Source organism: Esox lucius, chromosome 5, assembly GCF_011004845.1.
Source record: "Esox lucius isolate fEsoLuc1 chromosome 5, fEsoLuc1.pri, whole genome shotgun sequence".
NCBI classification, from domain to species: Eukaryota; Metazoa; Chordata; class Actinopteri; order Esociformes; family Esocidae; genus Esox; species Esox lucius.
In genome coordinates, this window is record NC_047573.1 from 18,430,815 (window position 1) to 18,441,254 (window position 10,440).

General features: G+C 41.8%; 1 protein-coding gene across 1 annotated transcript; it reads right to left on the reverse strand.

Moving 5' to 3' along the window:
- Nucleotides 1–781: 781 nt before the first annotated feature.
- Nucleotides 782–9,378, reverse strand: pms2 (PMS1 homolog 2, mismatch repair system component). The gene is made up of 10 exons (XM_010905887.4): nucleotides 9,061–9,378; nucleotides 8,755–8,894; nucleotides 7,890–7,976; nucleotides 7,635–7,737; nucleotides 6,955–7,138; nucleotides 5,184–6,724; nucleotides 4,406–4,573; nucleotides 4,208–4,308; nucleotides 2,557–2,726; nucleotides 782–970 (listed from the first exon to the last, which is right to left on the reverse strand). Exons 1-10 carry the CDS (start codon nucleotides 9,072–9,074, stop codon nucleotides 827–829), a joined length of 2,652 nt encoding a protein of 883 aa, XP_010904189.2. The 5' UTR covers nucleotides 9,075–9,378; the 3' UTR covers nucleotides 782–826.
- Between the last annotated feature and the right edge of the window lie 1,062 nt (nucleotides 9,379–10,440).

A 10,440-nucleotide genomic window follows, 5' to 3' on the forward strand; every position in this document is an offset into this window, starting at 1 on the left:
GCCAACTCTTTTACAAACTCAAAAAATGTATACCGTAATCTTGATCAGTGTTTGGTTAAAACTGGATTAATGTGTTTTTTATTTTATTAAAGATATACTTCCACATTTGTATAAATATATAGTACACATTTGAAGGCCGAACATAAACACAGTAGATAAAACACAGAGATGGCTAAAAGACATCCAGAAAACAAAACCATAAAGGTCTCTGACCAATCGGCAGTTTAAGCAATGACAAAATCACTAAGGGATTGCATGAATGTTTATAACTGGTTAGGACTTGCCATGTTGTGAGATCACATGATTCTATTCAGTGAGTGGACTCAACTTCAATGGACAACACTAATGAAGGCATCCACAAAACAAAGATAAGAGACAAATGGGTGGGTCTTCCAATTTCACTGGCTGATCCCTCCTGATGGCTAGGTTGCCCATGTGATCGAATCTCCATCTCCATACCTGGGTGATCAAGGCGCTTATTAAGTGTAGTAAAATCATATGAAGACAATGACATTGCCCATGCTGGAAAATAAACAATAATGGTACAGAGACAAACATTTCCATCACTATGATAATTTTTTCCCCCATTCAACATTTGAAGAAAAGTAATCTAACAGGCCTCGATTTCACATGACAGTATTTGCTAAAAGCAAAAATGCTGTGATGTGGAGCAATAAACCTGAAAACCAAGGTTGTGGGTTAGTTCCCAGAAAGAACTAGTTCAAAAACAGTATGGTGTTGCTACTGTAAATTAATGAAATGTAAATTGTAAACACGTTGTAGAAGCGTTGAGTTGGCCGGGCTGAGTTAAAAACCAAAGTAACTTTCAGTCTTGTGAGATGATGTTCAGGTTTGCAAGATGTCTCATGGTGGGTCTGCCATGTGGACAGTTCCATGGCTGCTCAATCTCCCCCATATGAACCACAAGCTTCTTCATTTCAGTGGTGCTCAGAGCAGTACCAATCATCACCTTAAGAGGGAGACAGTACATAAACGCATTCGACCAGAGCTAATAAGGTACATAGATTGCATAATCTTGATTAAATATATTTGATCAAGATTAGTATGTCAAAAAAACAATCATGAAATGTTTATTTCTTTTAATTGTGATGATTATAACTGACAACTAATGAAAATCCCAAATTCAGTATCTCCGAACATTTTAATATTACTTAAGACCAATACAAAAACAGGATTTTTAGAAATGATGGCCAACTGAAAAGTATGAACATGAAAAGTATGAGCATGTCAGCACTCAATACTTAGTTGGGGCTCCTTTTGACTGAGTTACTACAGCAATGGAGTCGATCAGTCTGTGGCACTGCTCAGGTGTTATGAGAGCCCAGGTTGCTCTGATAGTGGCCTTCAGCTCTTCTGCATTGTTGGATCTGGCGTATCGCATCTTCCTCTTCACAATACCCCATAGATTTTCTATAGGGTTAAGGTCAGGTGAGTTTGCTGGCCAATTAAGAACAGGGATACCATGGTCCTTAAACCAGGTACTGGTAGCTTTGGCACTGTGTGCAGGTGCCAAGTCCTGTTGGAAAAGGAAATCTGCATCTCCATAAAAGTTGGTCAGCAGCAGGAAGCATGAAGTGCTCTAAAACTTCCTGATAGAGAGCTGCGTTGACCTTGGACCTCAGAAAACACAGTGGACCAACACCAGCAGATGACATGGCACTCCAAACCATCACTGACTGTGGAAACTTTACACTGGACTTCAAGCAACGTGGATTCTGTTCCTCTCCTCCCTTCCTCCAGACTCTGGGACCTTGATTTCCAAAGGAAATGCCAAATTTACTTTAATCAGAGAACATAACTCAGGAGCAGTCCAGTCCTTTTTGTCTTCAAGACTGGTTTGACACAAGGAATGCGACAGCTGAAACCCATGTCTTGCATACGTCTGTGCGTGGTGGTTCTTGAAGCACTGATTCCCAGCTGCAGTCCACTCTTTATGAATCTCCCCCACATTTTTGAATGGGTTTTGTTTCACAATCAGGGTGTGGTTATCCCGATTGCTTGTACAATTTTTTCTACCACATCTTTTCCTTCCCTTCGCCTTTCTATTAATGTGCTTTGACACAGAGCTCTGTGAACAGCCAGCCTCTTTAGCAATGACCTTTTGTGTCTTGCCCTCCTTGTGCAAGGTGTCAATGGTCGTCTTTTGGACAGCTGTCAAGTCAGCAGTCTTCCCCATGATTGTGTAGCCTGCAGAACTAGACTGAGAGGCCATTTAAAGGCCTTTGCAGGTGTTCTGGGTTAATTAACTGATTAGAGTGTGGCACCAGGTGTCTTCAATATTGAACTTTTTCACAATATTCTAATTTTCTGAGATACTGAATTTGGGTTTTTCATTAGTTGTCAGTCATAATCATCAAAATTAAAAGAAATAAACACTTGAAATATAATCAGTCTGTGTGGAATGAATATATACATTATACAAGTTTCACTTTTTGAATGGAATTACTGAAATAAATCAACTTTTTGATGATATTCAAATTTTATGACCAGCACCTGTATATTGTTGAAAATACATGATAAAAACCTAACACTCACTGATTTCCTGCAGGCCCTGGAGGCAAACATCTGCCTGACGCGAGAAGGCCGACACATTACTCCCGGGCTGTCACTCAACATGAAGATGAGCTCCTCGATGTCACCCAGACCAAATGTCCAGTTCTTACTGGTAGGCAGGGACACCAGCTTCACCCGCTCCATTACCTGGGCTGGAACACAACAAAATGGAATTCAGAATTAGAAAACCAATAGGAACATTACCTGGCATGATACAAAACCTATTGTGTATATACAGAGTATATATAAAGTCTACACAACCCTGATAAAAAGCCAGGTTTTTGTGATGTAAAGGAATGAGACAATGATAAATAATGTCAGAACTTTTTCCACTTTTAATGTGACCTATAATGTGAACAATTCAAAAAACAAACTGAAATCTTCAAGGGGGAAAAATAAAAACCTTACAATAACCCGGTTGCATAAGTGTGCATAATCTCTTATAACTGGGTATGTGGCTGTGTTCAGAATTAACCAATCAAATTGAAACTCGTTAAATAGAAGTCATTACACACCTGCCATCATTTAGGGTGACTGATTAATCACAAATAAAGTTCAGCTGTTCTAGTAGGATTTTCCTGAGATTTTCTTAGTTGAATCTCAGAGCAAAAGCCATGGTCCGCAGAGAGCTTCCAAAGCATCAGAGGGATCTCATTGTTGAAAGACATCAGGCAGGAGAAGGGTACAAAATAATTTCCAAAGCATTAGATATACCATGGAAAACAGTGAAGACAGTCATCATCAAGTGGAGAAAATATGGCACAACAGAGACATTACCAAGAACTGGACGTCCCTCCAAAATTGATGAAAAGACAAGAACACTGGTCAGGGAGGCTTCCAAGAGGCTTACAACAACATTAAAGGAACTGCAGGAATTTCTGGCAAGTACTGGCTGTGTGCTACATGTGACAACAATCTATCGTATTCTTCATATGAATGGGCTATGGGGTAGGGTGGCAAGGCGGAAGCCTTTTCTTCCGTTACAAAGAAAAACATCCAAGCCTGGCTTAAGTTTGCAAAAACAAACATCAAGTCCCCCAAAAGCACGTGGGAAAATGTGTTACGGTCTGATGAAACCAAGGTTGAACTTTTTGGCCATAATTCCAAAAGGTATGTTTGGCGCCAAAACAACACTGCACATCTCCCAAAGAACACCATACCCACAGTGAAGCATTGTGGTGGCAGCATCATGCTTTGGGGCTGTTTTTCTTCAACTGGAACCAGGGCCTTAGTCAGGATGGAGGGAATTATGAACAGTTCCAAATACCAGGCAATTTTGGCACAAAACCGTCAGGCGTCCATTAGACCCAAAGCACAGATCCAAATACACAAAAGCATGGCTTCACCAGACACCAACACTAGTGACCCTGTCCAAATGCTTAAGTATGTTGTAGCTTTGTTGGTATAGCATTGGCCTTGCAATGCCATATTGGTGGGTTCAAATCCCAAAAGGAGCCAGCAAGAAAAAAAAAAGAAAAAAAACATGCGCTCCATAATGTAAGTTGCTGGGGTAAGTGGGTCTACAAAAACAATGGAAATTAAATGGACAATCATTAATTTCTCATGGCGCACATTTGAAAGGATTCATCTTCCCACAAAATACAAATATTTTGGTACTTTCCATTTGACTTACCGTCCTCATCTATGAGAAAATCAAAGCCGTTCTTCCTGAAAATATCAAGATTCTCCATGAGAACGTTCTCACTGACTGCAGTAAGGTGAAGATTCTGTGGGCTGGATAAAATATCTTATTTTAAAACCAACATTTCAGGTTGTCAATATAAACAACTTCAATCCTTAACAGGGATTACATTTAATAGGGATTTCCTACACTATGAGTCTCTGTCCTTGGAGTACAGTGTGCTGCTGAAGCATCTCAAAGTTGTACTTCTCGTCGGTGGCATGCTGGTCAATCATGAAGATGTCAGAGTTGAGCTTAGTGATGATGAAGCCCAGGTTAAACTGCCCGATTATCTCCATAGCCTTAAAACTGTCTTTGCTGTGGGATGACAGAGAGATATTTTACAAACTGTGCAATAACTATAAAAAACATCCCTTACTGTAACATACTTCAACTTGACTGTGGAGGAAAGAAAAGAAAGAAATCGAGCACTTTGCAAGGTCAATGCCAAAACAAATAGACAAGTATTATAAAAGTATTATAAAGTGTACCACTTCTGTACCTACCAACGTCCAACAGCAGTAGACCCCCCCTACCAACCAACGTCCAACAGCAGTAGACCCCATACCTACCAACCAACGTCCAACAGCAGTAGACCCCCTACCTACCAATGTGCAACAGCAGTAGACCCCCTACCTACCAATGTGCAACAGCAGTAGACCCCCTACCTACCAATGTGCAACAGCAGTAGACCCCCTACCTACCGATGTGCAACAGCAGTAGACCCCCTACCTACCAATGTGCAACAGCAGTAGACCCCCTATCTACAAATGTGCAACAGCAGTAGACCCCCTACCTACAAATGTGCAACAGCAGTAGACCCCCTACCTACAAATGTGCAACAGCAGTAGACCCCCTACCTACCAATGTACAACAGCAGTAGACCCCCTACCTACAAATGTGCAACAGCAGTAGACCCCCTACCTACCGTATCTCCTTCTTTAATTCATCCTCTGCACTCTGGTTCTCTCCTGGACTGATCTTGGCTTTGAAGCGCCTGTAGCGCAGCTGGTCTTCCGCCTTCTGTCTCTGCTGTTCCTGCAGCTTCCTCAGCCTGCCACCTAGCTCCTGGAAGGAGAACTGCAGTGGCACTGCCCTCTTTTGTAAGCAGACTGGGGCATCCATCTTAGTCCCAGAGGTTACCTCAGAGCAGACAGAATGAGTGTTCTTGTTCTCTGAGGAGAAACAACTATCCTCCAGTTTAGCTTTCTTGGCATCAGGACTGACATCTGTCTCATCAGCTGCTTCTGAAAGATGTTCTTCAATCTGACGGTCAATGTGCCTTTCAACTGTGTCTTCCTCATCCAAAGGTTCATCAAGCACCTCACATTTTATATCAGGTTTGTCATCTACAGCTACTTCTGGCGAGGTGAACTCTAACCCTGTAGTAGCACAGAGGCTGTCTGGTGCGGCTGAGGAAGAGCTGCTCTCTGACAGGAGGCTCTCTCCCCCAGGGTCTAGGTCGCTGTCCGTCTTCCTTCCATACCTGAACCCATCCAGAACAGACCTCCCCACAGGGGAACAATTCCCTGCACCTTCACTGGATTCGAAAGGAGATAGTGAACTTGACTTTCGCTCCTCCTGACTCTTCTCAGCACCTCTGAAGAAAGATGGCAGCTTCTTCTGGGTTGGACCAGTGTTAACTGCTTTCGTGGTGGTCGACTTAGCCCCAGTGCCTTGGCTGGTATGCATGGAAAAAGCAGTCTTTAGACCAGCTAAGTTGAGAGACGGCCAAGGGCCAGGTACCACAGCCTTCGAATCATGTCTAGTTTCCAAAGCTGTCTCAGATGCCGGAACTATCTGGCATCCTTCCACATCAGGTGAAAGCTCTGCTGCTCTGTAGAAATCTTTTGAAGTGTGTTCACTGTTTGTGGAGAAGGATATCTGGTTGAGGCTGATTTTGTTGACGCCACTCTCATACATGGCAATGAGAGAACTCTTAATGATCGCAAGCAGCAGCTTCTCCTCCTGTAGAAATATCTGACGCTTATCTGGGGTGACGTTCACATCCACACATTCTGAAGCAACGGTGATGTTCAATGCTATGAACGGATATTGGTGTCTGTTAAACATGTGATATACTTCATTCACAAGCTTGGAGATCTTAGAAGGATCACATGGTCGGTTGTTGATGTAGTAGAACTGTCTGTCAGTGGCACTTCTGCCAACACCATGGTCCCCTCGCGACACAAAACCAGAGATGGTGAAGAGGTCTTTTGGCAGTTCAGTGTTACTTAGTCCATAGTCTTCCTTGACGGTGTCTGTTGGGGAGAGCTGCTGGAACGGGAGCAGACTCTGCAGTTGTTTGGGGCCAAATATGGCTCCGATGTTGTCCTTCATACTATGGCTGCCATTGGTAGAGAGGACTGGGGTGCGTTTGCCCTGTCCTGTCTGGTTGGTGCAGGTGATACGAACCCCTGTCGAAATGATGCAGTAGGACTGGAGCACACAAATCGTCTTGGTGTATTCCTGCACACAAGAAGAGTCAATCCTTTATGCATTCCCTACACCATTTCTCTGTGGAAAACGCTGCGTAATAGCAGAATCGAAAAAGGTAAGATATTAATGACATTCCATTTAAAGGACAGTTTTTATTAAATCAGTTGGTTTGTTAAGGTTCACTAATGTACAGTGCAAGAATGATACACCACTTTCTCTAGGACCAAACTACAATTTGGTTTAAGTAATTAATGACTGACCTTCTTGATGTTGCGTTGGAACTCTTTGTGTCGGACGGGCAGGGTATAAAAGAGCTGACCCAGGCTGACCGTCGTGCCCTTCTGCCTGGGGTGGGGTGAACGCTGGGTCAGGTGACCACTGTGGTCAAACACTAGCCTGGTGCCCACCTGGGCAGCCTCGTGACAGGTCACCACAGTGAGGTCACTGGGGGAAGAACAGAGGTCAGCTGAAAAAGGCTAATCTTCAAATGTCCATATGAGAGCACATCCCCATCTCTTCCTTAGATGCTTTAAAGACTTGCATGCTACAGACTGTGGACATCATGTAAGTGGAGACTGTATCAGTCAAGTTAACTACTGGAAAAGACTAGCCACTATTCCCCCAGCTCGTAATTCACACTTAGGCGTTGCCATGGCAGTGATTATAGTTTGCTGCTGGCAATTTCTTCTCAATGAGTGTAGAATGCTGTAGACTTACGGCCAGGGAGTAAAAGCATGAATGGAGGACATTGCAACCCAAAATTCACTTGTAATCCCTGAGAATCAGATCAGACTCTGCTTTGTTGCCTTTTTGGAGATTTCACTAATTCTCTTGGGACAATGTACTTCTCATGTTCACTCTGACAACTGGAACTCAGCCTTGGAATTAAGATAGTTAAGTTATACTCTTCAGCCAACCTGGAGATGGAACACTGCTTTACCTGAGGGCACATAGAGAGCTGAGGGCTTCTCCTCGAAATCCAAATGTTTCCACATGGATTAGGTCAGTGAAATCCCTCAGCTTTGATGTGTGGTGCTTCAAGGCTGTAAACAGGAAGATAAAATCAAGGGCATGAGTACAGTTACAGTATCCCATAAATACAGTTCACAATAATACAGTATGCTAGATATATATATATATATATATATATATATATTTATTTATTTATTTTTTATTCAGAAAAGTTTATACTCACTCAGTCCTTCAAAATTTGCTTCTTCCACTCCTTTACCGTTATCAGACACTTCCACAAGTTCTGTACCGCTGTCCTTCAATTTTATGTCTAAAAATAATAGGTAGAAACAATTAAATAACAGGGAATCATGTAACCTCAATATCTGCATGCATTCACAATGAAATACCCAAAAATGCTATACACAACAAAAGGATGAAGCTATTTATTTATATCCTTTTTTAATACTCTGCCTAATAGCCTTTTTAGGGAGAGAACGCTTGTTCCTAACAAGTTAAATGACAGGAACATCCTTAAGAATAGACTGGTGTGTGTTACCATGTAATTAATAGGCTTACAATGTATTGATCAGCACACTCCTTTCCCTCCTTTACATTACGCTGAAGTTCAAGACAGGTCGCTCACAAACCATCAGCCCTGTTACCTCAACCTGCAATCATGGTGCTTCCACTGGTCCTGGGTCAAATGCATCACAAACTTTACCCAGCACCAGTATGATTTAACTACCAGATTGCCTCTGTTGGAGACTTTGGAGTACGTGAAATTATATATTGTAAGAGAAAAATATTTTACCAATCTAATAACACAGTTGTTAGAAAGAACTCTCATCTACTTTTCTTCAACAACAAAAAAAAGTATCTTCCTCTACTTCTCTTCTGTTCAAATCTAACACTTCTTCCACACCCACAACTATAATTGTAAAGTATAATTGTAAAGAATTAAAATCTATTTAATGTGTGGCCCAGGGGGTGTGGGGGTCCAAGCTACTTCCTCCAGTGTTCATGTACTGCTGCAGCATGGGCTGGAATCAGACAAAACTCTATCCACATTGTGTCTAGACCATTGCCAGGAATTGCAAGACACTTACCAACACTGGTGGCCCCTGCATCAATACTGTTCTCAACCAGTTCCTTGACAGCTGTGGCCAGGGTCAAGACAACTTGCCCAGAGCAGATCTGATGCACTGAGTGCCTGTCAATTGCCTTGATTGCTCCAGCCGGTTCTGAACTGCAAAAATGTATAATAAGAATAATAATAATATTGTTTTGGTACATCAAGTGTGTAGGTATTTGTATTAGTGATACAAAACGTTGGTCAATAGCAGTTCGGTGTAACATCAAGGAGCAACTTCAAGGAAACCTGTATGTGTTCTACAGTAACGGTGACCACTCACCTTGGATCCGTCATCTCGACTCGTATAAGAATTCAGCCAAATATATTTTTGTAACTAAGGTGCAGTGACCTGCTGTTTTAATACTGTAACTACCTACGTTAGCTAGATGCTCAGCTGGGACAACAGGAGTCAAGGCGATTCTCTGCAGTCTTTAAACAAGCAAGCCGAAGAGCTGGCTAATTATACTCTCACATTTTGACACCTAGGAAGATTTACACGTTCATCTAAAATAATAACCATTCTTCTAAAATGGTCTACTTTATCTGCAAAAGCACAGACTAGACCTCCATGTTGCCAATGTATGCATGTCTCCGCGCGTCCGTGTAAAACATTTTTGATTGGAAGCTTATTCATCTTCTAGGGTTTTATATGGTGGTTGGTAACCAGCTTTACCGTTCATTACTGCCACCAACTGGAATGGAATGTCGACAAGAAACAGGGAAGGTCTGTGTCAGAGTGGAGGGAAAGGTTGCGTGACCACTGCACCATAGCAGAACCTGATACACAGTTGTACTTCCTTACACGATGTAAAAAGTACCAAGCTATCAGAAGCAATAATTTCCCCATTTTTAAAGGGATCATTAAAAGTTTTAGGGCTTCCTATCCTGTTGGGGGAGAGCATGGAGAGCTGTGTATTGGCAGCGCAGTATATTACTGCCACAAATAGAGGGATAGTGTCTGACCAAGCACACACCTGTCTCACTGTTTTCCACTGTTTAGTTCTCTGTTGTTGTTTTTGTGTGTATTTGCACATTTTTAATTTTATCTATTGATTATCCCCCCAAAATGTGTGTATATATGTGTGTGTGTGTGTGTGTATATATATGTTCAAACATTGTGATTGTACTTTGGCAATATGTACATGTGCGTCATGCCAATAAAGTGAATTGATTTAAATAGAATGGAAATTGAGTGGAGAGAGACCGGTCCCTGGCTCAGTCATTAATCATTCTTCTTCATCTTCCTCCTCCTTCTTTGCCTCCTCTTCGATGTTTAACGTTGGTTGGCATCCAACTTTAATGGTGCATTACCGACACCTACTGTACTGGAGTGTGAACCAGCGATGAAAACTATATATTTGCTATTCTTAAAAACCTTAACACGTAAACTAACTTTATTGATTATATTTTCCAGTCATCCCCTAGGTGACATTATTTGAATCAATCAAATGTATTTATAAAGTCCTTTTTACATCAACGGTTGTAACAAAGTGCTCTTACAACCCCTTGAACCCTTGACTTCTCATACTTTCTGTCAACGTCACCCTTTCTCTTTCATTATTCATACAGTCTAACAGGACATGCTACACAGATTCAAAACAATCACAAATCTACCTGTCAAATGTTTACCCATAATGTGAAGATACTTATTGTGCCCACA